The 27506-nt window shown below is 36.1% G+C and overlaps 1 protein-coding gene across 1 annotated transcript in view; it reads right to left on the reverse strand.

Annotated features, from left to right (window-relative positions):
• Positions 1 to 27506, reverse strand: part of TOPAZ1 (testis and ovary specific TOPAZ 1) — a 128835-nt gene that overhangs the window by 96201 nt on the left and 5128 nt on the right. Inside the window, exons 4-5 of the mRNA XM_082724755.1 lie at positions 17914 to 17975; positions 16858 to 16985 (exon numbers count right to left, since the gene is read on the reverse strand). Of these exons, the coding sequence (XP_082580881.1) occupies positions 16858 to 16985; positions 17914 to 17975 (190 nt within the window). The remainder of the gene's footprint in view (positions 1 to 16857; positions 16986 to 17913; positions 17976 to 27506) is intronic.

The following is a 27506-nucleotide window of genomic DNA, read 5'->3' on the forward strand; positions in this document are numbered from 1 at the left end:
CTGACCATTTCTCCTCCATCAACCCTATTTGTTCTCTATAGTTAAGAGTCTGTTTTATGGTTTACCTCTCTTTTTTCCCCCAGGTTCAGCTGTTTTGTTTCTTAAATTCTACATGAGTGAAATCATATGGTATTTGTCTTTCTCTGACTTATTTCACTTAACATAATATTCTCTAGCTCCATTCATTTCACTGCAAAAAGCAAGAAATCATTAATTTTTATGGCTGAGTTATATTCCATTACAGACACACACACACACACACACACACTCACACACACACACAGCACATATATTTTTTTATCCATTCATCAGCTGATGGACATTTGGGCTCTTCCTACGATTTGACTATTGTTGATAATGTTGCTATAAATATAAGCATTGGGGTGAACATATCCCTTTGAACCAGTACTTTTGTATCCTTTGGGTAAATACCTAGCAGTTCAATGGCTAAATCAAGGGAAGTTCTAAATTTTTGAGGAACCTCCATACTGTCTTCCAAGTGATTGTACCAGCCTGCATTCCCACCAACAAGTGTAAGAGTGTTGCCTTTTCTCTGCAACCTTGGCAACATCTGTTGGTCTTGTGTGTGTTATTAATTTTAGCCATTTTGATAGGTATGAGATGGTGTTTCATTATAGTTTTTATTTCTATTTCCCTGACAATGTGTAAAGTAAGAATATGTTTAATAGATGAAAAGTTCCGGGATGCCTGGATGGCTCAGTTGGTTGGGCGGCTGCCTTCGGCTCGGGTCATGGTCCCAGCATCCTGGGATCGAGTCCCGCATTGGGCTCCTTGCTCAGCGGGGAGCCTGCTTCTCCCTCTGCCTCTGCCTGCCATTCTGTCTGCCTGTGCTCACTCTCACTCCCTCTGATAAATGAATAAAATCTTTAAAAAAAAAAAAAAGTTCCTACAAGTAAAAAAATAAAAAATAAAAATAAAAATCTCAGAAGAAAAATGGGCAAAAAAACATAAAAAGAAAGTTCATAAAAAAACATAAATGGCCTTTGAACATACTAAAAGATGCTTAGTCTAAGAGAAAAGCAAATTAAAACTAAAAGTCGGGGCACCTGGGTGGCTTAGTGGATTAAGCCTCTGCCTTCGGCTCAGGTCATGATCTCAGGGTCCTGGGATTGAGCCCCACATTGGGCTCTCTGCTCGGAGGGGAGCCTCTTCCCCCTCTCTCTGCCTGCCTCTCTGCCTACTTGTGATCTCTCTGTCAAATAAATAAATAAAATCTTAAAAAAAAAAAAAAACTAAAAGTCATTTGTAAAAATAGACAGATGGAACAAAAATTTTAATACTGAGTTGGTTAGTGTGTGGCGGAGAAAACTGGCATTCTTACCCAATGTTGTTGAAAGTATGAATCACAGCCATCTTTATGTAGGCCAATCTGACAATTTTACTTCTAAGAATTAATCCAAAAATGCCTGCATATATACAAAATGCCTTATGTTCAAGGATACATAATGCAGCAATATTTAAATGCAAAAAATGGGAACAAACCAAGTGTCCACCAACAGTGGAACTTGTTGAATAGAATATATCCATGCAGCAGATAATTATATAATTATAAAAAGGCATAATTATATACATTCAAAAGAAACTCTCCACTATATGTTAAGTTTAAAAAGCAAGAAAAAGAATGGTATGTTACCATTTGTATAAAATGCTCCAATTTGTATAAAATTTTAAATAATATACAATAGGACCACTTTGAGGAATGGTAGAGTATGTCTTACTGGGCTAATCCTCCTGCAGGTAAAAACTACAAATCCTAGATTAAATTTTTAAAAATCTCCGCCTGAAAACACTAGAAATATATGAATAGCTGGCAGAATCTGGAAAGAAGTCTACACTTGGAAAGAAGGAATAGCACTGGCTAATTCTTCTGCTTTCATAGCTTTATTCTTGAAGGCGGGTCCTAGTTGGAACTACTTGAGAAGGCCAAAAATTTGCCTTATTCAAACAACAAACAAGAACGCTAAGTTTAGGACAAAGTCAGAAACTGGGAAGTAAGGCTAGGAATCCACAAAAGGAGAGAGCCTAAGAAAGGAAACCCTGAAATCTTATAAACTCCATCCAAATTTCTTGCTGACCACTAAACTATGTTTTTCTAAGGTGACTCTTAAACAGCACAGCTAAATCTAAAAGAACTGAACAAAGATTTAAACTGCTACCACAAAAGAGTAATCTGGACGCTGAGTTAACCAAGTTTAAAACTTAGCATGCAATTACCATAAAGCCAGCAACTGCAGACATGAGCATCTATCCCAGAGAAGTTAAAAATTAGGTTCACCAAAAACCAGTACATAAATGTTTACAGAAGTTTATTTGTAATAGCCAAAAACTGTAAACAATGCAGATGTCCTTCAATGAGTGAAGAGCTTTCAAATAAACTGTGGTAACCCATCCCATGGAGTATTACTAAGCAATAAAAATGAATGAACTACTGATATATGCAACAAGCTTGATGAATATCCAGATTATTATGCTGGGTAAAAAAAAAAAAAAAAATCTGAAGAGGTAACACTCTGAATGATTCCATTTACGTAACGTTCTTGAAATGACAAAATTATAGAAATGGAGGACAGATTAGTGGTTATCAAGGGTTAAGGATTATTTAGGGGTAGCCAGGAAGAAAGTAGGTATGGCTATAAGGGCAACAAGAGGGATCCTTGATGTGATGGAAATGTTCTGTATCTCTGTCTGTATTAATGTCAATATCTTGGTTGTGATATTGTACTACAGTTTTGCAATGTTACCATTGGGGGAAACTGGATAAAGGATACATGAGATCTCTCTCTGTTATTTCTTACCAATGTATGTGAATCTATAACCGATTCAAAGTTTAAAAAATGTGGGATTTGCTAAAGCAGTATTCATGGATAAATTTATAGCACTAAATTGTCTCAGAAAGTAAGTTTTAAATCAATGACCTTAACTGCAACCTTACAAAACTACAAAAGGGAAAATTAAATCTAAAGTAAGCAGAAAAAAGGAGAAAAAATGATCAGTAGAAGTCAGTGAAATAGAAAACAGAGCAAGAGAAAAACAATCAGTCAATAAAAACAAAGCTGGCTCTTTTATAACAAAATTAATAATCTTCCAGCCAACCTCCAGCAAATCTGTATTTATTTCAAAATACCAAAATTACAGAGATGGAAAACAGATTAATGTTTGCTAAGGTTAGGAATTTAAGAAGTAGGGGGAAAGGTGTAACCAAGGAATAACATAAGGAAGATCTTTGTAGTGATGGAGTAATTCTTTATCTTGTTTGGAGAGATGGCTACAAAAATCTTCCCACTTAATAAAAGTATATATACTTACATTTAAAATCTGATTCCTGTTTCTGATATTGTACTTAAAGATATAATCATTGGGAAAGACTAGCTGAAGAGTACCTGGGTCCTCACTATACTACTTTTGCAATTTCCTGTGAATCTACAATTATTTCAAAATAAAAACCTTAAAAAAAAAAGTACACTAGCATTTAAACTATCTAGGGTTCAAAAACTAGATTCATTAACCAAATACTACAACCATGGTAAACCTAACAATTATTACATATGGATTCTGAGTATAACTGATATACAAGACAAAATAAAAACAAGGTTTCTGAAAAAACATAACATATATCTTTATTACATAATTATTATATAAATTAATATATATAAAATATCAATAAGGAACATTTCTAAAAATTCACAGAGAACTGTACATGAATGTAGAAAAGTGATAGGTCATACATATGTCCCAAAGTTAACCTATTTATCCCCTCAAACTCTTAAAATGTAAGGTGAGGGAGATGGATAAAGTTTAATTCCCAAACTTAATGGCCAGATATCTTGAAGACAAATATTACTGTCTGGTCATGGATTTTCTAAAGAGTTGGTACATTAAGGCCTACCGTGGTATTAGAAAAATGTATCATCCCCTTATCTTAAACAAAACCAAGAAAAATACCATCAGTTTTTCAAAGAAATGGAATAAATAATCTTAGAATTTATATGGAACCAGAAAAGACCCCGAATAGCCAGAGGAATGTTGAAAAAGAAAGCCAAAATTGGTAGAACACAATTCCAGACTTCAAGCTCTATTACAAAGCTGTCATCATCAAGACAGCATGGTACTGGCACAAAACAAACACATAGATCAATGGAACAGAATAGAGAGCCCAGAAATAGACCCTAAACTCCATGGTCCACTAATCTTTGACAAAGCAGGAAAGAATGTCTGATGGGAAAAAGACAATCTCTTCAATAAATGGTGTTGGGAAAACATGCAGAAAAATGAAACTGGACCATTTCCTTACACCACACACAAAAATAGATCACCACACACAAGAATAGAAACATTGCCAAAGGCAAGGGAAGTAAGGGCAACAAATGAACTATTGGGACTTCATCGAGATAAAAAAAAAAAAAAAGAAAAAGAAAACAGTCAACAAAACCAAAAGACAACTGACAGAATGGGAGAAGATACTTGCAAATGATGTATCAGATAAAAGATTAGTATCCGGGGCGCCTGGGTGGCTCAGTGGTTTGGGCTGCTGCCTTTGGCTTGGGTCATGATCTCGGGGTCCTGGGATCGAGCCCCGCATCGGGCTCCCTGCTCCGCAGGAGGCCTGCTTCCCTCTCTCTCTCTCTGCCTGCCTCTCTGCCTACTTGTGATCTCCGTCTTTCAAATAAATAAATAAAATCTTAAAAAAAAAAAAAAAGATTAGTATCCATAATCTATAAAGAATTTATCAAACTTAACACCCAAAGAACAAATAATCCAATCAAGAAATGGGCAGAGGACATGCACAGACATTTCTGCAAAGAAGACATCCAGATGGCCAACAGACACATGAAAAAGTGATCTACATCACTCGGCATCAGGGAAATACAAATCAAAACCACAGTGAGTTACCACCTCATACCAGTCAGAATGCCTAAAATTAACAAGTCAAGAAACAACAGATGTTGGAGAGGATGCGGAGAAAGGGGAAGAACCCTCCTACACTGCTGGTGGGAATGCAAGCTGGTGCAGCCACTCTGGATAACAGCATGGAGGTTCCTCAAAAAGTTGAAAATAGAATTACCCTATGACCCAGTGATTGCACTACTGGGTATTTACCTTAAAGATACAAATGTAGTGATCCGAAGGGGCATGTGCACCCGAATGTTTAGAGCAGCAATGTCCACAATAGCCAAACTATGGAAAGAACCTAGATGTCCATCAACAGATGAATGGGTAAGAAATATGTGGTGTATATATATACACAATGTAATACTATGCAGCCACCAAAAGAAATAAAATCTTGCCACTTGCAATGACTTGGATAGAACTAGAGGATATTATGCTGAGCAAATAAACCAATCAGAGAAAGACAATTATCATATGATCGCCCTGATATGAGGAAGTTGAGAGGCAGAGTAGAGGGTTTGGAGGGGTAGAGAAGGAAAAAAATGAAACAGGATGGGATCGGGAGGGAGACAAAGCATAAGAGACTCTTAATCTCACAAAACAAATGGAGGGTTGCTGGGGAGAGGTGGGGTGTGGACAGGGTGGTTGGGTTATAGACATTGGGGAGGGTATGTGATATGGTGAGTGCTGTGAAGTATGTAAGCCTGAAGATTCATAGACCTGTACCCCTGGGGCAAATAATATATTATATGTTAATAAAAATAATTGATATAAATAAAAAAAAAAAAAAACAAAAACAAGAAATCTTACTGTACTAGGAAGCAACTAAACAATTTTGTAGATTTTTTAAAGTTATGCCAAAAAATTGTCTACATCTTTAAAGTATTTACAGTGCTAAAAATTCAGTGAATTCTAGCAAACATCTCCTAATATCTATCCTTGCTGGAGTGAATGGATTAAGTCTTTTCCTCAGCTTTAAGTAGAATAGAGTACAAACTGTGTTTGTTTTTGTTGTTTTATTTTTTAATACTTCAGAGCAAGGGTTGGCAAGCTACAGCCTGCAGGCTGCCTGTTTTTGTAAGGATAGATTTACTTGAACATAGCAACCTCTACTTGTTTATATATATGAATAGTTGCTACATGCATCTAAATGACCCACAAAATCTTACAGGTATTTACTATTTAGCCCAATAAAAGAAAACTTTGCTGACTCTTGCTATAAAGTCAAGGAACTCTGCTGTGGGACCATGGAGAAGGCATGCCTCTAAAATCTCTTTCTTGGGCGCCTGGGTGGCTCAGTGGGTTAAGCCGCTGCCTTCGGCTCAGGTCATGATCTCAGGGTCCTGGGATCGAGTCCCGCATCGGGCTCTCTGCTTAGCAGTGAGCCTGCTTCCTCCTCTCTCTCTCTGCCTCTCTGCCTACTTGTGATCTCTGTCTGTCAAATAAATAAATAAATAAAATCTTTAAAAAAAAATAAAATAAAATCTCTTTCTTTATCTATAAAAGAAAGTAACAGTACATGCCCCATGTCCAGTAAAGAACTATCTCAGCAAGCCAGAGTTGTCTACATTATGTATACTGAAGGTTTGGTCTTTGACCTACTCCTCAGAGGTAACATTTAAGCCCTCGGAATATGCTACCTGATGAATGTGTCTTTGTTTAACTGCGGGTCTGGGACCAAACATTCACGGTAGGGGCCTTGTGCCACTCCAGATAGCCTAAACTAACAATGTGATTTATGGTGGGGACCTTGGGTTATTTAACTTCAGCTTGACCTTTGGAGAATCTGGAGAGACTGATAAAGGTCAGTCATGCAGGCAGCCAGCCAGCGATACCAACATGACTGACCCCAATAAAAACCCTAACCAGGGCTCAAGTAAATTCCCTTAGCTAGCAAAACTCTCTGTGCTGTCACGCATCACTGCTGGGAGAAGCAAGCAGCATCCATATGGCTCTACTAAGAAGAAGACAACTGGAAACTTGTGCCTGGTTTCTTGTGGACTCTGCCTTATGCGACTCTTTGTGGATTTTAACATGCATCCCTCGCTGTAATAAAGTACAATTTTGAGTATAACAGCTTTGCTGACCTCTCTGTAATTCTAGAAAATCACTAAATCTGAGGGTGGCCTTGGGAACTCCTGAATAACACCTCATTATATTATGTGAATAAAATGTGATAACTACTGGTAGGCTGGCTGGCATATAATAAAGGCTTAGTACATACTGGCTATTATCATCAAACCATTAAACAAGTACTTGGTGAGATTATTTATGTTACAGGACGCCTCTAGCACTTAAAGACTATTTTCAATTGGAGTTCACATTCCGTATGCATTCAACAATTATTTGTAATATTACCCTGTATCAGTTACTGCTCTAGGTGCTAGAGATGAAGTAGTAAGCAAAATGGATAAAAATCCTTGCTTTCGTGGATTTTTCACTCTAGTAGGAGGAGAATATATACAATGTTAAGTCAAAATGAATATAAGAAAAGGGAATATGAAATGCTGAGAAAAGAAGAACACTGAAGTTTTACACTGGATGGCCAGGTAAGTTATCTCTGAGAACCGAAATATGAATAAAGATGTGAAGGAAGTAAAAGAACCAGCTATACTCCTAATGTTTAGGAAACATTACACACAGATAAAATGGCATGGGTAAAGGCCCTGAAGTGGAAGAAAGCCTGGTATGTTCCAAGAACAGCAAGGAGGCTAGTATGGTCAGAGTGAAATTAATACAGCAGGAGTACAAGAGATCAGAGAGAAAACAAGGGGTATAAGGAAAAGATACAGGCACTGCAGGTGATACTAAGGGCTCTGGCTTTGAATCCAAATGTCATTAGAAACCAATGGAGAATTGGAAGCAGAAGAATGACATGATCTAACTTATGCTATATTGAGAATAAACTACAAGAGGGCAAAATTAGAAGCACATCTGTTAAAAGGTGACTGTAGTAATTCAGTTAAGAGATTACATTAGCTTGGGGCTATGTGGTGTTGGTGGGGAACGATGAAAAGTGGACAGTTTCTAGACATTATCTGAGGTAAAACCTGCAGGCTTTCCTTACAGACTGTATATGGACTGAGAAGAAAAAGTAAGGAAATCCAGGGTTTTGAGTCTGAGTAATTATAAAAGGATGGAGCTGCCATTAACAGAAAAAGAGATTATTGGAAAAACTGGTTTTTTGGTAGATGAGGAGATATGTAACAGGAGTTCAGTTTTTAAAAAATTTTTACAAATTATTTAATTTTTTATTGAGCTATAACTGACATAGGAAGTATTACTTTAATTTCAAGTATACATCATAGTACTTTGATACTTGTATACATTACAAAATGATCACAACAGGTTTAATTACCATCTGTCACAAAGTGAACATAGCATTGTTAACCATATCCCTTATGCCATATATTTATTTATTTTATAACTGGAAGTTTGTGTTTTTTGATCCCCTTCACCCATTTTTCCCCATCACAACCCCCCTTCTCTCTGGAACCACCAATCTGTTCTTTACCCACCAAAACCCACCAATCTGGGTTTTGATTCCACTTAAAAAGATCATGCAGTGGGGCACCTGGGTGGCTCAGTGGGTTAAGCCGCTGCCTTCGGCTCAGGTCATGATCTCAGAGTCCTGGGATTGAGCCCCGCATCGGGATCTCTGCTCAGCAGGGAGCCTGCTTCCTCCTCTCTCTCTGCCTGCCTCTCTGCCTGCTTGTGATCTCTCTCTGTCAAATAAATAAATAAAATCTTAAAAAAAAAAAAAAAAGATCATGCAGTATTTGTTTTCCTCTAGCTTAACTTAGTGTAATACTGATAAATAATACTGCAGTGAACACATGCATGCGTTTATCTTTTTGAGTTAATATTTTTTTATTTCTTTAGATACCCAGTAATGGAATTGCTAGACTGTATGGTAGTTCTATTTTTAGTATTTTGAGTAACTGCCAAACTTTTTTTCCATAGAAGTTATACCAGTTTATATACCTACCAACAGTACACAAAAGTTCCTTTTTCTCCACATCCTTAACAACATTTGTTATTTCTTGTCCTTTGGATAACAGTCATTCAGACAGGTGTAAGGTGGTATCTCACTGTGGTTTTGATTTACATTTCCCTGATGATGAGTGACTTTGAGCATCTTTTCATGTATCTGTTGGCCAACTGTACATCTTCTTTGGGAAAACACAATTTAGGTCCTCTGCCCATTTTTTAATTAGATTATGGTTTTCTTTGTTATTGAGTTGTAGGAGTTCTTCATGAATTTTGAACATTAACCCCTTAGGAGGTATAGGACATAAAAATGTCTTCTCCCATTAAGTTGCCTTTGCATTTTGTTGATAGTATCCTTCTCTGTGTAGAAGCTTGTTTCATGTAGTCCCATTTGCTTAGTTTTGCTTTGTTTCCCTTGCCTTGGAATCAGATGCAAAAAAACTCTGCTATGATTTATCTCAAGGAGATTATTGCCTATGTTTTCTTCTAGGCTTTATGGTTTCAGGTCTTACATTCAGTTTTTCCAACATCATTTATTGAAGATACTGTCCTTTCCCCCATTGTTATGTTGCCTTCTTTATCATAAATTAATTGACCATATATGTATGTGTTTACTTCTGAGCTCTCTAGTCTGTTTCATTGATCCATGTGTCTGTTTTCATGCCAATACCATACTGTTTGATTACTATAGTTTTGTAGTATAGTTTGAAATCAGGAGTGTGATACCTCAGGCCTTGTTCTTTGAATAACCAACTGCTTTCATTATTCAAGGTCTTTTGTGGTTCCATATAAATTTTATAATTATTTGTTCTAGTTCTGTGAAAAATGTCACTGGAATTTTGATAGAGATTATACTGAATATGTACATTGCTTTGGGTAGTTTGGTCATTTTTTTTTTTTTAATTTATTTTTTATTTAGTTTGGTCATTTTAATGATATTAATTCTTCCAATCCATGAGCATGGAATATATTTCCATTTGTCTATGTCTTCAAATTCTTTTATCAGTGTATTACAGTTTTCAATCTACAGGTCTTTCACCTCTTTCATTAAATTTATTCATAGGCATTTTACTCTCTTTGATGTGATTATAAATAGGATTTTTTGAATTTTTCTTTCTGATAGCTCATTATTACTATATAAAAACACAATAGATTTTTGTATATTAATTTTATATCCTGAAACTTTACTGAATCCAATTCATTAGTTCTAACAGTTTTTTTGGTGGTGTCTTAAAGGTTTTCTATAAATAATATCATGACATTGGAAAATAGTGAGTTTTATGTCTTCTTTTCCAATTTTGGTATCTTTTATTTTCTTTTTTCATGTCTAACTGCCCTTATTAGGACCTCCAATACTATGTTGAAAAGGAAAAGGATTCCTTATCTTGTTCCTGATCTCAGAGGAAAGCTTCTGCCCTTTCACTGTTGCATATGATATTAAACGTGGATTGGTCATAGATGGTTTTGATTATGTGGAGGTACTTTCTCTCTATATACTCACTTTGTTGAGAATTCTTACTATAAATGGATGTTGAATTTTGTCAAATGCTTTTCTGCATCTATTTAGATGATCATATGTTCTTATCTCTCATTTTGTTAATGTGGCATATCACAGGGATTGGTATGTGGATGTAGAATCATCCTTGCATTTGTGGAATATATCCCATAGATCATGGTGTAAGATTCTTTAAAAGTATTATTGAATTCACTTTGCTAATGTTGAAGGTTTCTACATCTGCGATCATTAGGGATTTTAGCTGGTAAGATTTTCTTTTCTTGTGGTGTCCATGTCTGATTTTGGTATCAGGATAATGCTGACCTTGTAAAATGAGTTTGGTAATGTTCCCTCCTCTTCAATTTTTGGGAAAAATCTGAGAAAAGTAGGTATTAAATTTTCTAAATTTATAGCAGAGCTCACCAGTGAAGCTGTCTGGTCCTGTTTTTATTTGTTGGGAGGTTTTTGACTACTGATTCAATCTCCTTACTGGGAATTGTTGCAATCAGAATTTCTATTTCTTCATAATTCACTCTTGGAAGATTTTAAGTTTCTAGGAATTTATCTATTTCTTCACAGTTGCCCAATTTGTTGTCCTATAATTAACTGTTCACAGTACTTCTGTGGTATCAGTTATAACCCCTTCTCCTCTTTCATTTCTAATTTTATATATTTAAGCCCCCTTTTTTTTTTTGGTTTGTCCAGCCAAAAGTTTGTGAATTTTCTCTTTTCAACGAAAGAGTTCTTAGGTTTCATTGATCTTTTCTATTGTCTTTTTATTCTCTATTTATTTCCATTCTGATCTTCACTATTTCCTTCTTTCTGTTAACTTTTGGCTTTGTTTATTCTTTCTCTAATTCTGTTAGGTATACAGATAAATTGTTTGACATCTCTCTTGTTTCTGGAGGTAGATCTGTATGCAATGAAATTTCCTCTAGAACTGCTTTTCTGGGGTGCCTGGGTGGCTCAGTCATTAAGCATCTGCCTTCGGCTCAGGTCATGATCCCAGAGTCCTGGGATTGAGCCCTGTGTCGGGCTCCCTGCTCAGTGGGGAGCCTGCTTCTCCCTCTCCCATTCCCCCTGTTTGTGTTGCTGCGCTTGCTGTGTCTCTCTCTGTCAAATAAAAAAAATCTTAAAAAAAAAAAAAAAAGAACTGCTTTTGCTGCATCCCACAGATTTTTGTATGCCCTATTTCTGTTTTCATTGTGTCCAGTTACTGTCTGGAGTTCTCTCTTGATTTCTTCTATGACTCTTCAATTGTTAATAGCATGTTGTTAAATCTTCAGATTATTTGTCATTTTTCTGATTTTGTTCTTATAATTTAATTCTAGTTTCATACAATTGTGTTAGGAAGAGATGCTTGATATGATTTAAATTTTCATGCATTTATTGAGACTTGCTTTGTGGCCTAACACATTATCTATCGTAAAGAATGTTCTGTGTGTACCTGAGAAGAATGTATATTCTGATGCTTTTAAATGGAATGTTCCATATATATGTATTAAGTTCATCTCGTCTTAAACATGCCACTTAATATGTTTCCTTAGTGATTTCCAATCGTGATGATTCATGTAAGTGAGATGTTAAAGTCCTCTACTATTATAGTATTGCTATAAGTCTGTTTTGTTTGATACATGTATAGCTACACTAGCTTTTTGTTTCCATTTGCATGGAACATCTTTTTCCATCTCTTTGCTCTCAGTCTTTATGTGCAGTTACATCTGAAATGAGTATCTGGTAGGCTGTATATAGATGTTTCAGGAATTCAGACTGAACATGTTAAGTTTGAGATGCCTAACTGGACATCTAAATGGACAAGTCCAGTAGGCAACTAAACATAAAGGTCTGTTCAGAGAAGCAGTTCAGAATGCAGTTATAAATTTGAGAGTCTTATCACAATGATGGCATTTAATGCAAATGAGGCTGGACGGGACCATTTAATGAGCCAATCTAGATAAGAAAGAACACATCGTGGTCTAGGCTCTGAGCCACTACAATATGTAGAGGTCAGGTATATCAAGAGAGATCAGCAAAATCAACTGGGAAGTTGCAGACAGAAAGGGAAAAAATAAACCAGGCATGTATGTTTATCCTGAAAGCCAGGGTTTCAAAGAAAGTGTGATCAACTGTGACAAATAATAATGATAGGTTAAGCAACATTGAGACTAAGATAATGTCCATTAGACCCAGCAACAAGGAGGTCACTGAAGAGTTTAAGGATAGTTTTGGTTGCAGTGAAGGCAAGTATCTTTGGAATGGGTTCAAGAGAACCAGAGGACAGAAAGTAGAGATGGTGAGTAAAGATAAGCATTTGAGAGATAGGATGACAGCTGAAAAGATAAATGGGACTATGAAACCATTTTGTTTGGTTTGGTTTGGTTTGGTTTGAAGATGGGAGAACCACATGTTTATATATTGATAAAAATAAGCCAATAATAAAAAGAAGAATTACTGGAGTAGTATTTTTAGAGAGGAAAGAGGTGGACTTTGGCACACAGGTGGAAGGAATAACCTTGGCTAGATCATCTACTGTAACTGAGGAGAAGCTGGAATTTCGGGAGCAGATGCAGGTTAGGTTGGCTAATATACTGGTAGGGAAGTAGGAAGTTCCTTTCCAGTTACTTCAATTTTTTTGGTGAAGTAGAAAAATAGATTGTCAGCTGTGAGGATGAATAAGAAGGAATAATGAGAAAAAAGAAAATATGAAATGGTTGCCTAGGAGTAAATTAAGTTATGCAAAAGGTTAAGACAATCACACACATTTTCTGGCAGAAAACAAGAATAAATTTGGTATCTGAATTTTTCCCTGTATCATATGCTAGTGGTATGTTCCACCATCAAGTTAGGTTTAGCTCCAACTCCTATGCCTTCTATATCTGTGGTTAAATAACTGCTGTATGCATTCATAGCCCTCGGATACTATGATATTCTTAAATTTCAAGATCAAATGATATTCAGTACTCTGTGTTTAATGAGGCAGGAAAATATGTAACAAGTTAGATTTATGTAGGTTTGAGATCAACTTAAGCATACTAAAAAAGAAAAGGCTAAATATATAATTAAACACCCCACTTTCCCAGACAAAGGAAACCTGTTAATAGTGTGCTTATACAAAGCATTAAACAATATATCCTAGGGCAGAATGATGCAATTCTTTTACTCAAAAAGTTATACTTATCACCTGACCATACTGTTATGATGAATCTGTATTACAACTATTCAGAACAAGAAATAAGAAAATGTAAAAGAATCTCTACAGCTTCAAAATACAGAAATGGAAGGAAACCTTCCAAACCTGTTCTATGGGGACAGCATTACCTTGACCCCCAAACCAGCCAAAGCCCCCACCAAAGAGAATTACAGATCAATATCCCTAATGAATATGGATGCCAAAATCCTCACCAAGATACTGGCCAATACAATCCAACAGGACATTAAAAGGATTATTCACCATGACCAAGTATACTTATTCCTGGGCAGCAAGGATGGTTCAACACTCACAAATCAATCGATGTGGTATGCCACATTAATAAAAAGAAAGGACAGATGATGTGAGATGAGGTAAAAAAATAAATAAATAAAAAGAAAGGACAAGAACAATATGACCCTCTCAAATGATGCAAAAAAAAAAAAAGCATTTGACAAAATACAGCATCCTTTCTTGATTAAAACTCTCCACAGTGTACAGATAGAGGGAACTAACCTCAATATCATAAAAACTATTTATGAAAAGCCTACAGCAAATATCATTCTCAATGGGGAAAAACTGATAGCATTTCCCCTAAGATCAAGAACACAACTGGAAGCCCACTCTAACTACTCAGTTCAACATAGTACTAGAAGTCCTAGCCACAGCAATCAGACAACAAAAAGAAATAAAAGGCATTCAAGTTGGCAAAGAAGTCAAACTCTCACTCTTTGCAAATAACATGATATTTTATGTGGAAAACCCAAAAGACTATCTATCCCAAAAGTAACAGAACTCATACAGCAATTCAGCAACATAGCAGGATACAAAATCAATGCACAGAAATTAGTTGCATTTCTATACACTAACAATGAGACTGAAGGAAGAGAAATTAAGGAATAGAATCCATTTACAATAGCACCAAAACCCATAGATACCTAGGAATAAAACCAGCCAAAGAGGTAAAGGACCTGTACTCAGGAAACTACAGAATACTTATGAAAGAAATTGAGGAAGACACAAACAAATGGAAAAACATTCCATGCTCATGGATTGGAAGAACAAATTTCATTAAAATGTCTATGCTACCCAGAGCAATCTATACGTACATCATATGCAGCAATGCAAACTCTATCAGAATACCATTAACATTTTTCACAGAGCTGGACAAAATAATCCTGAAATTAGTATGGAACCAGAAAAGACCCTGAATAGCCAGGGTAATGTTGAAAAAGAAAACCAAAACTAGTGGCATCACAATACCTGACTTCAAGCCCTATTACAAAGCTCTAATTGTCAAGACAGTATGGTACTGGCACAAAAACAGACACAGAGATCAGTGGAACAGAAAAGAGACCCCAGAAATGGACCCTATAGTCAACTAATCTTCCACAAAGCAGGAAAGAATATCCAATGGAAAAAAGACAATTTCTTCAATAAATGGTGCTGGGAAAACTGGACAGCCACATGCAGAATGAAACTGGACCATTCTCTTACAACATACCCAAAGATAAACTCAGAATGGATGAAAGACCTCAATATGAGACAAAAATCCATCAATATCCTAGAGGAGAACACAGGCAGCAGCTTCTTTGACCTTGTCTGCAGCAAAATCTGTCTGGTCACATCTCCAAAGGCAAGGGAAACAAAAGCAAACAAACTTTTGGGACTTCATCAAGATAAAAAGCTGCTGCACAGCAAAGGAAACAAACCTAAAAGGCAACCTACAAAATGGGAGAAGATATTTACAAATGACATATCAGATAAAGGGCTAGTATCCAAGATCTCTAAAGAACTTAACAAACTCAACACCCAAAAAAACAATCCAATCAAGAAATGGGCAGAAAACATGAACAAACATTCCTCTAAAGAAGATAGACATATGGCCAAGAGATATACGAACAAAAACTCCACATCACTTGGCATCAGCAAAATACAAATCAAAACCACAATGAGATACCACCTCACACCAATCAGGAATGGCTAAAATAAACAACTCAGGAAACAGCTGTGGTGAGGATGTGGCGAAAGGGGAACCCTCTTACACTGTTGGTTAGAACGCAAGCTGGTACAGCCACTCTGGAAAACAGCATGGAGGTTCCTCAAGAAGTTAAAAATAGAGCTACCCTATGACCCAACAATTGCACTACTAGGTATTTACTTCAAAGATACAAATGTAGTGGTGGCTCAGTGGGTTAAAGCCTCTGCCTTCGGCCCAGGTCATGATCCCAGGGTCCTGGGATCGAGCCCCGCATCGGGCTCTCTGCTCAGTGCAGAGCCTGCTTCTCTCTCTCTCTCTCTCTCTGCCTGCCTCTCTGCCTACTTGTGTTCTCTGTCAAATAAATAAATAAAATCTCTAAAAAAAAAAAAAAAAAAGATACAAATGTAGTGATCCAAAGGGTGAACACCAATGGTTATAGTAGCAATGCCTACAATAGCCAATCTATGGAAAAGAGCTTAGATGTCCATCGACAGATGAATGGATAAAGATGTAGTTCATATATAGAGTAGACTATTACTGAGCCATCAGAAAGGATGAATACGTATCATTCAGTCCAATGTAGATGGAATTGGAGGGTATTATGCTAAGTGAAATAAGTCAACCAGAGAAAGACAATTATCATAGGGTTTTACTCATAGGTGGAATATAAGAAACAATACAGAGGACATCAGAGGAAAGGAGGGAAAACAGAATGAGAAGTCATCAGAGAGGAAAAAAACCATGAGACTCTTAACTATAGGAAAGAAATTAAGGGTTGCTGGAGGGGAGGAAGAGTGGTGGAATGGGGTCATTGGTGATGGGCATTAAAGAGGGCACATGAGGGGTACCTAGGTGGCTCAGTGGGTTAAAGCCTCTGCCTCTGGCTCAGGTCATGATCCCAGAGTCCTGGGATCGAGCCCCACATTGGGTTCTCTGCTCAGCGGGGAGGCTGCTTCCCTTCCTCTCTCTCTGCCTGTCTCTCTGCCTACTTGTGATCTCTCTGTCAAATAAATAAATAAAATCTTAAAAAAAAAAAAAAGAACCTTTAAAAAAAAAAGAGGGGACATGATGTGATGAGCACTGGGTGTTATACACAACTGATGAATTACTGAACACATCTGAAACTAATAATGTACTATATGCAGGCTAATTGAATTTAAAGAAAAAAAGAAAAGAAAAGAAGATTCTCCACAACACCTTTTCATCCAAGTCTGACTACTGACAGCACTGTTAACGTGAATTTCTGCATTACCATGATTTAGACCAGGAAAAAACAAAATATAAATTCCCCAGTACCTTTTCATCCAAGTCTGAACATTTTACATGTTCAATGAAGTCTCTCAGCTTTTCACTTTCACAGGTCTCATTAGTAACTTTCCCTAAGGTAATGTTTCCACCTTCAGAATCACGTTTAATTTCATTTGCTGGAAAGAAATAATATTAAACTGTAGAAACTTTATGCAGCAAAATAACTAAATCACTGAAAGATTGTTCTGAAAACAAGTTAGAATTAAGCCTCTTTTAAAATCCAACGTGACAGGGACGCCTGGATGGTTCAGTTGGTTAAGCAACTGCCTTCGGCTCAGGTCATGGTCCCAGCGTCCTGGGATCGAGTCCCACATCGGGCTCCTTGCTCGGCAGGGAGCCTGCTTCTCCCTCTGTCTCTGCCTGCCATTCTGTCTGCCTGTGCTCGCTCTCTCTCCCTCTCTCTCTCTGACAAATAAATAAAATCTTTAAAAAAAAACAAAAAAAAATCCAACGTGACAAACGTTTTAGTTTCAGCAAACTACACAATTATTCCTCCCTCTCTTTCAAAATAACTCCATTACACGATATAAAAAGAATTAGCAGTAAAACAAAACTGACATATATCAAGACAAATGTAAGGATGTTTCCTATGTCCAGCTACATTCAATATATTTTTAAAACTTGAAAATGAAAATACAATTAACTTTCAAAATATTGCCTATGAAGTAAGGATCCAGGTATTTAAACTTATGATTAACTATTAATTATAAAATATTCTAGTAAGAATTCAGATTTAAAATGTGATAAAGCTAAACATATATTTCCATTTCAAAATAAGGCCACAAAAATCTCTAAGGTCAATGATCTATCTTTTATAGATAATGCCTAACAAAGTTACTTACTAACTAATCAAATGGAAAATTTCTCAAAATCTTATCTGCCAACCAAGCAACTAAAACTGAGGAAAACTGCCAAACCATAAAATATATAGCTAAGACTCTAAAATGAAGAGCTTCCTATGTAATGAATGAGTTTTGACTAGGCCCGAATAGAGATATAAAAAGATACTTCAAAACTGTATATTTTGAAAATGTCAAATTTTACCTGCTGATAAGGAAGCACAGATTTCTGACTTCATCAATCCAGGATCCAGTATGGGAAGTTTTCTATTATAAAGTAAACAGAGCTTGAACATTATAATGGATTCTATACAGAATTACCTACTTCTCTAAACATTATATACTACCAGCTTTAGTAGCTGATGAATATCAGCTCAAGTCCTCCAAGGACAGAGTATTACACTGGAGCTCAGAACCCAGCATACCCAAGTAGATTCCTCATTTGGGTCTTTAAACACACACATATGCTACAACTGTCAGAGAGTGCTGCCATTCAAACTGTTACTCAGAGAGAACCTGATGATATATATCAAGCATTCAAAACAATTTTAAAGTATTATACCAATATAAGCTGATGCTTAACTTCTATTCTGAAGTGTGTGTGTGTGTGTGTGTGTGGTGTGTGTATATAACTGACAATGTAAAAGGAATATAGTTTGAGAGCAGTTTGACTCTTTTTTTTTTTTTTTTTTTTTTGTAGTCTCTGAAGACAACATGTGGTCTAAAGGTCAAGAGTATGGAGATCAGAGTTTAACCAACCTGGCTTCAAATACTGTTCTGCCACTTAACTCTGTGAACTATGGCAACATTATGTAATTTCTTTGAGTCTAACCATATCTGTAAAATGGGAATTTTCAACTATCCATGAAGTTATCATGAGGATTGAATGAGATAATATGTTTTTAAAGTCAATAATATAGGGATTCTTGGACGGTTCAGTTGGTTAAGTGACCCTTCAGCTCAAGTCATGATCCCAGGATCCTGAGATCAAGGTCTGCATTGGGCTCCTTGCTCAGCAGGGAGCCTGCTTCTCTCTCGCCAGCCTGTTTGTGCTCTCTCTCTCTCTTTCCCCTGACAAATAAATAAAATCTTAAAAAAAAAAACAAAAAACCCAATAGCATAGACTCAACAAATGAAAACTACATCTTTAGGAGCCACTCAAAAACAAATGGACTCTGAAAAACAATCTGAGGGTTTTGAAGGGGCGGGGGGGTGGGAGGTCGCGGTACCAGGTGGTGGGTATTATAGAGGGCACAGATTGCATGGAGCACTGGGTGTGGTGTAAAAATAATGAATACTCTTATGCTGAAAATAAAAAATAAATTTTAAAAAAATGGCCAAACATAATTCCATTTTTAAAAAATTAAAAATATGCAAAAGCAAACAGAATAAAATATAGTAAACACCCATAATCCCACCATTTTTATTCATTTAATAAATTAGTTTTATTAAACCTATCCAGGGACACCTGGGTGGCTCAATAGGTTAAGCTGCTGCCTTTGGCTCAGGTCATGATCCCAAGATCTTGGGATCAAGTCCCACATCAGGCTCCTTGCTCAGTAGGGAGCCTGCTTCTGCCTCTGCCTGCTGTTCTCCCTGCTTATGCTCAGTCTCTTGCTCTCTCTCTGAAAAATAAATAAATAAAATATTAAAAAAAAAAAAAACACCTATCCTACAGCTCTATGACTGTTCATTGGTTCAGGATTACTTCCTACCCATGAAAAAGAAAAACCAAAGAAAACATTTTATATACATCATTCTTTATAAAGTCTTTGGAAAACATGGAGTATTTGTTCCCTGACATAAAGCCCTAAAAACAATCAGAAAAATAACATTTTAAGGAATGAGAAGATAATAAATTCAAACAGAGACTCACAATATGCAAATCTCCTTCCTTAATTATTTCCCTCTTTTAGACTCTGTCTACTAAATAGCTCCATTTTAGTATTTCAATGGTCTCTCCAACTCAACATGTCTAAATTTCACATCATTACCAGAACACATCCCCAATCCTGCCCCTTCATGTCAGAGAATTGACTTTCTTTGAAATAAGAGAGAAACCAGGTATCATTCTTAATTCCTACTTCTGATTAATCTGTCAGATTAATTAATCTTCATGTCCTAAATCTCTCTCAAATACACTCCCATTTCTGTTTTAAGTCATCTTGTCCTTTAGCCTAATTATTATAATAGCTCCCTACCAATTTATTCTCCATGCCAGAGCTACAATGATTTTTAAAATGTAAATCTGGTCTATTTAAAAGTCCTTTAGTGAATCCCTATATGCTCTTGGGATAAAGTTCAAACTCACAATGACTTCTAGTGTATCTAGGCTGGTCTATTTATGCTTGTTGTCCTGGCATATCTTATTAAAAATTCCTCATTTCACTCCCAAAAGTTTTTTAGTTCAGAAGATAAATTATATGGTCATCCTGTTTGAAAGGCCCTTAATGACTTAGCTTTTTGCACATTTTGTAGCTTTATTTCTTGCCATACAAGCCCTAAGCCACGGGAACATTATTTCTATTTCTCAGTTATGACATGCCTTTCCCTGTGGGCCTTTACATTGGCTCTCTCTTCTATGACAAAATTCTAATTACTTTTCTTCACCAATCGGCTAATTCCTGCTAATCCTTTAGTGTTCATCTTACATGTTACTTTGACCAGGAAACCTTTAACATCTTGTACTTCTACTATCATATTTGATTGTACTTGCTTAATTATCTGTCTCTCCTGGTAGATGAAAATCTCAGTGAGGACAGGGCCCATGTGTATCTACTTGCTCTCCATATACTTAGCACCTAACATCTTCCTGGTCCAATAGGGAGACCCAAATGAAGATGCCTCTCTTCTATCTAGAAAATCCCAGTATAAGGAAGGCTCACATACAAACAGACATATTATACTGAGAGATATACCAAGAGGACTACTGGAACAAATTCTTAGAATAACAGCTCAGATGAAATTTGAGTAACTGAATAAAAAGAAAGGGACTTCCAGGTAATGAAACATGCAGGGGCTCCTGGGTGTCTCAGTCAGTTAAGCGTCTGCCTTCAGCTCAGGTCATGATTACAAAGGCCTGGAACTGAGCCCTGCATCTGACTTCCTGCTCAGTTAGGAGTCTGCTTCTCCCTCTTCCTCTGGTTCACCCCCCTCCCATCTGCTCATGCTCTCTAAACAAAAATCTTTTTAAAAAATTAAAAAAGAAGAAAAGAAACATGCAAAAGGATTCAAGTACATGATATATTGTGAAAACAGTGAGCAGCTTGTGCTTATCTTTCATTAGCCTTTCACTCCCCTTTCTCCCCACTAAAACCGTTGTCAAAGAGAATGAATGAAATCCACTAAGAGCCTTAAAAAAGACAAGCCAAGCAATTTAGACTCTATCCTCAGGTGGCTAAAAGCCACTGAAGCAATGTAGCAGTCACTGGCAGATCAATTTCTATTTCTGAATATCAATATGTGGAGGATAAACTAAAAGAATTCAGGAAGATTAACCAGGAGCTCATTACAATAATCTAGAAGAAAGATGAATAAGACAGTAGCAGTGAGAACTGAAAGGAAGGAAAAACTGTGAGAGATATTAAAGTAATAACATGAATACAATTAAGTGACTCAAATAGAGAAGAATTGAGGAATGTTTTTGCAGTTGCTAATTATTATGAAAGTTACATTTTTAAATAGGTATACCTCCACACACAAAGACAGTTATTCCTGCAAATAAAACAAAGCCATAAAAGGTACAGCAAGTGTACTGCTTTAATTTGAAAGTACTGTAGTAAAATAGTAGTTTTATTTCTGGCAAAGTTTAAAAGTGTGAGAAATTTTTACTATGAATAACTCACAAGGAAAGTAAAATTGCACATGTCACTCTTCTTAGAAGTAATTTAGTTTTGTTTTGAATTTGACAGTCAATCTGAGTTTAAAAAAAAATAATAAAGCAACATTATAATCCACACAAATTATTTTACAGTTTTGCACTGGTGGAGTAGAAAGGTATAGCTCTGCCTTGAGAGGGGGAAGGTTCAAAAATGAAGAGAAGGAAAAATAAAATAAGATATAATAAGAGAGGGAGGTAAATCATAAGAGACTCTTAATTTTAGGAAATAAACGGAAGGTTGCTGAAGGGGAAGTAGGTGGGAAGATGGGGTAACTGAGTTACGTGCATTAAGGAGGGCACTTGATGTAGTGAGCACTGGGTGTTACACACAACTGATGAGTCACTGAACTCGACCTCTGCAACTAATATGATAATGTTAATTAATTGAATGTCAATATAATAAAATTTTTTAAAAGTGAAAGGTAGGGGGAAGAAAGGAAACAAAAAAACAGACTTGGGTGAGGCTACAGAAGTACAGAGATGCAAAAGAGAAGATCTGAGCAAAAAAGAGAGAGTAGTAAAAGAGGCTTCTGAAGAACAACATGGATTACATTAGATTTATCCTCTAACCAGAGCATTTTACGAGGGGGATGATGAAGTTTAATCTGTTCCACCCAGGACTTTTTTTTTAAATAAAACAAAATAAAATACAAAATATGATACTACATCCCTTATAGTAAAGAAAATATTGTTTTTGTAAATCCACTGTTTCACATATTCTTAAATATACACTGGATTATAATACAATTATGTATCTTTACTAAGGTTAATTGACAAATAGGTGGAACAGGACTGCTCTAGAATAATTACTAGCAGAACAAGTCTGAAAAATATTGCCCAAGAAAAATTCAGAATGTTATTGCTTTTTTAAGAGTTAACTAGATGACTTGTGGTCAGTGCTCATTTATTTATACATTCACGTACTCTGTCTCTGAACAGGGCTGCCACAAATTTACTAGGGCAATTATTCTGCAAATAACAAGTGGCCAAAAGCAGAGAAATATTATCCAATTCATTGGCCAGAGGTTGCCTAACCTGATGCCACAGTGCTAGGTCCCCTAATACTACAAATAAATGATCACTCCACCAAGTACAATATATCCTGTCAAAGACAAAAAACAATGGTTTACATGGTCCAAGAGAAAAAAGTGAAGTCAAAATGACACTTTAAAGAGAAAGAGATGAGACAGAAAAGAGATCAAAAGTAAATTAATGTTTTGTGGCAATCTGTAGAATAATTGAATTAAAGCCATAAAAGTAACCAAAATGCCAATCTCCCAGCATTGTTTTGGGCTGGGGAGACAAACTTCAGAGCAGGTTACTCTGGGCTCAGATCTCAGCCCTTACTAACTTACCAGCTGTATGTCCTTTGCAGAGTTAAACACTTTGATTCAATTTTAAAGGGAGCTAGTTTTGGAGGACCTGAACATACATTTTTCCAAAGAAGACACACAGATGGACAATGGACACATGAAAAGATGCTCAGTATCACTAACCATCAGAAAAATGCAAATCAAAACCACAATGAAAGATCACTTTATACCTGTCAGAATGGTTAAAATCAAAAACACAAGAAATAACAAGTATTAGTGAGGATGTGGAGAAAAAGGAACCCTTGTGTACTGTTGGTGAGAATGCAAATTAGTACAGCCTCTGTGGAAAACAGTATGGAGGTTCCTCAAAAAATTAAAAATAGAACTGCCATTATGATCCAATAATGCTACTACTGAAAGAAAATGAAAACACTAATATATGCACCTCTGTTTACTGCAGCATTTACATTAGCCAAGATATGGAAGCAACCTAATAATATAATATAATAATATTATATTAGTTTCAGGTATATAGCATAGTGACTCAACATTGATAGATGAATGGATAAGAAAGATGTGGTGTACATACACACACACACACACACACACACAATAATACTTAGTACTAAAAAAGGATGATCATGCTATTGCAACAACATGGATGGGTATCATGTGACATCAGTTAGACTGAGAAAGACAAATTCTACACGATTTCACTCATATGTGGAATCTAATAAACAAATGAATAAACAAAAAGCAGAATCAGACCGATAGAGAATAACCTGATGGTTGCCAAAAGGACAGGGAGTAGGGGAATGGGACAAGTGGGTAAAGGGGAGCAAGAGATACAGGTTTCTCATTATGGAATGAGTAAGTCATGGGAATAAAAGGCACAGCACTAGAAAGTCAATGATTTTTAATAGCGTTGTATGGTGACAGATAGTAGCTATACTTGTGGGAAGCAAAGTATAGGGTATAGAGATGTTGAGTCACTATGCTATATACCTGAAACTAATATAATATTATAAGTCAACTGTACTCAAAAAAATTAAAATAAAAAGGGTCAGTTTCAAACTCATAATTACTTACTAAATAAATAAATAATTTACTAAATAAAATAATATAAATGATGTATCTATCATAGGGTGGACACTATATATTAGTTTTGACAATTGAGTGTAAAATTTTGCACTGTAGAATGTCTCAGATACTCAGTGGAAAGGGAGAATGGAGCAAGGTAAGCATCCTGAAAGGCTACAGTCCAAATATACAAGGGAGAGAAAGACTGCGCTTTGAGTCATTTGAATGACCTTGGTCCCAGGCATTTTCCCCTCTATAAGTTTGTGTTTATTATTATCAGCTCCAGAACGTACAATGTTCCTTATGGATTTAAATCCAATTTGCAAAGATGGTGTAACTGATCCTCACTGATCACCAGCATCAGTTCTGTACGGATGAGTTCCAATGCTGATGACCAACTTTCCAACCTTCTTAATCTGCCATCACCCTACTCATCCGGTCTTAGTTCCCATTATTCATCAACATTTATTTACTTTAGAAAGAAAGGATTCACTGTCTCCACTTATATATATTCAAATCTAGATGCCTGAGCAATAGCCTACTATAGAAGAAATTAAAAGTTTAATTCTCTCCCTTCCCTCAAAGTATGATGAATTGAACTTGCAAAGGTAAATGACACATGGACATTTCCTACACTCACGAAGTCCAAGAATTTAACAGATGAGATAGATGTGAATTATACTATCATAAAATCAGTGCCATACTATCAGACACATGAAAAAATGTTCATCACTAGCCATCAGGGAGATTCAAATTAAAACCACATTGAAATACCACCTTACACCAGTTAGAATGGCCAAAATTAGCAAGACAGGAAACATGTGTTGGAGGGGATGTGGAGAAAGGGGAACCCTCTTCCACTGTTGGTGGGAATGCAAGTTGGTGCAGCCACTTCAGAGAACAGTGTGGAGATTCCTCAAGAAATTAAAAATAGAGCTTCCCTATATCCCTGCCATTGCACTCCTGGGTATTGACCCCAAAGATATAGATGCAATGAAAAGAAGGGCCATCTGTACCCCAATGTTTATAGCAGCAATGGCCACGGTCACCAAACTGTGGATAGAACCAAGATGTCCTTCAACGGACGAGTGGATAAGGAAGATGTGGTCCATATACACTATGGAGTATTATGCCTCCATCAGAAAGGACAAATACCCAACTTTTGTAGCAACATGGACGGGACTGGAAGAGATTATGCTCAGTAAAATAAGTCAAGCAGAGAGAGTCAATTATCACATGGTTTCACTTATCTGTGGAGCATAACAAATAGCATGGAGGACAACGGGAGTTGGAGAGGAGAAGGGAGTTGAGGGAAATTGGAGGGGGAAGTGAACCATGAGAGACTATGGACTCTGAAAAACAACCTGAGGGTTTTGAAGGGGCGGGGGTGGGAGGTTGTGGTACCAGGTGGTGGGTATTGGAGAGGGCACAGATTGCATGGAGCACCAGGTGTGGTGCAAAAACAATGAATACTGTTACCCTGAAAAGAAATTTTAAAAAATTAAAAAAAAAAAAAAATCAGTGCCATAACCAAGGTAGCAAAAGGTGCTATGGGTACAGAAATGGCTCCTAACTCTGAGTCAGCAAATGGTTCATAATCTGCCCTACACAACCATATTCATATCTACCTTTATCTTCTGCCCACCTTTTTATTATGTTTCTTCCCCCACCAAACTTTTTAACTTCTTCCCCTTTGTTAAATCAATCCAAACTTCAAGAATCAGTAGAAATTTTGACTTTCCCAGGATGCATTTTCATCTCTTTTTTTCTAAACTACTAGTATTCTTAGTACTTTAGTTTGTATATTTTTATTTCAAACACACTGATTTTTCTTCCATGGCTACATAATAATTCCCTTAAATACTTGGCAGACTCTTAAAATCTCAATGATCCACTGAATAATATCATTCAACTGAAATTTTAGGATATAATAAAATTGTGATTGAAGATAATCCTATATTCTAAGTCCAGCACTATTATATTCTCTGATTTCCAACTGTATTTGCAGGCAACTTCAAAAATTTTACAAATTTCACAAATCATAGATTGCCAAGCTCATCAGTTCAAGTGTTTTAGTTCCAATACAATTCTAACAATCTGGATTTTAATATAGGCTTTACCCACTGCAGAGATCAACAATGAATAAGCATTCTAACATAACTTAAACATCTTAAAAATTCTCCCTAACATGTCTAAGAACACTTTACTCAATAATTGTATTAACTTGGGTTTTTCTACCTGTTTTAACAAAAGAGGAAGTCCAGAACTTCTAACAGTATTTGGGCCTAACCCTCCCACCTTTAATTTCTGTTCCTATAAAATGCAAACTCAAGTCTAACAGGCTTCAACCTCTTACTGTCTTAGCATGAGGAAAAAGTAATACATGAACTACCAACTGGTTGATAAAAGGGAAAGAAGTGAAATGTGAAATTATATTTTAAGCTTCATTTAGTTCTAGAACCATTAAGAACTTTCTGCAAAACTATTAGCAGATCCTCTCGTTATCAGACCTCAACTTTTCCCTGTTAAGTTTATCCTAGCACTGTAGATGATTATAAAACTGGTATTTCTATTGCAGAAAACATTTAAAATAACTAAGGAAATTTTCAAGTTTATTTGAAAACCAAAATTTCAGGAGGAGATATGAAAGAAAAGAAGCCAATAAAAGAATAATAATTGGTGCTTTTGAAATAAGGAGAAATGAAGTTCAAAGACAATCAGAAAAATCATCTGAAGTAAATTTGATACTGCAAATCAAACTGATTCACCTTGTCCAGGAGAAACAAGTGACAGCAGAGGAGGAAGAGGGAGCAGGAAAAGAAGACAATAATGGTGGAAGCAGTGGCAGCAGTTTAAAGGAGTGACAGAGAATTAGTTTGGCTTCAGACTTTTCCACAACACCACTCAAAGTGAGAAAACAGGTAGAAATGATTATATAGTTGTAAAAAGGAAAAACATAAATTGAAAATTTTATATCCAATTTGCATTGGATACATTCCCATGTATCCAAGATCTTAAAGAACAGAGCCATCATGAACTCTTCCCGGAAAAAAAAAAAAGCTTTAAAATATAGCCAACTAAATAGCCAATATTAGAGGAAAGTAAGTAAAAGGATTGGTGGTGGGGAACTGAATCAATTTAGAAAAGCAAATGCTGCTGGCTTCTATCTGAACTTAGAACACAATTTTTAAAAGTCATGATCAAATTCAAACTTTTAAATAATCTTATTAATTTAAAAGAGACACTTAGAAACTAATCTCCTGTGAAGGAGAAGTGTATTGTTTCAGCAATCCCTTTAGGTTTGCCTTAGTCCCCATACCCTCAATTAAGTTAATAAAAGTAAATGCTTTTACTAAAAAATGGCATGCTACAATTTTTCTAAAATTATATTTACCTATATGCCTAAATAAATACAAATTGTTGACAATTAATTTGTTATTTGTGGTCATAGTTTTAGGATTCCCCCTTTTACTGTAACAAACATCTATCACTTTTTCAAAAATGAGCCATTATACTAAAAACAAA

This window comes from Mustela nivalis, assembly GCF_964662115.1.
Source record: "Mustela nivalis genome assembly, chromosome: 1".
Lineage (NCBI taxonomy): Eukaryota > Metazoa > Chordata > Mammalia > Carnivora > Mustelidae > Mustela > Mustela nivalis.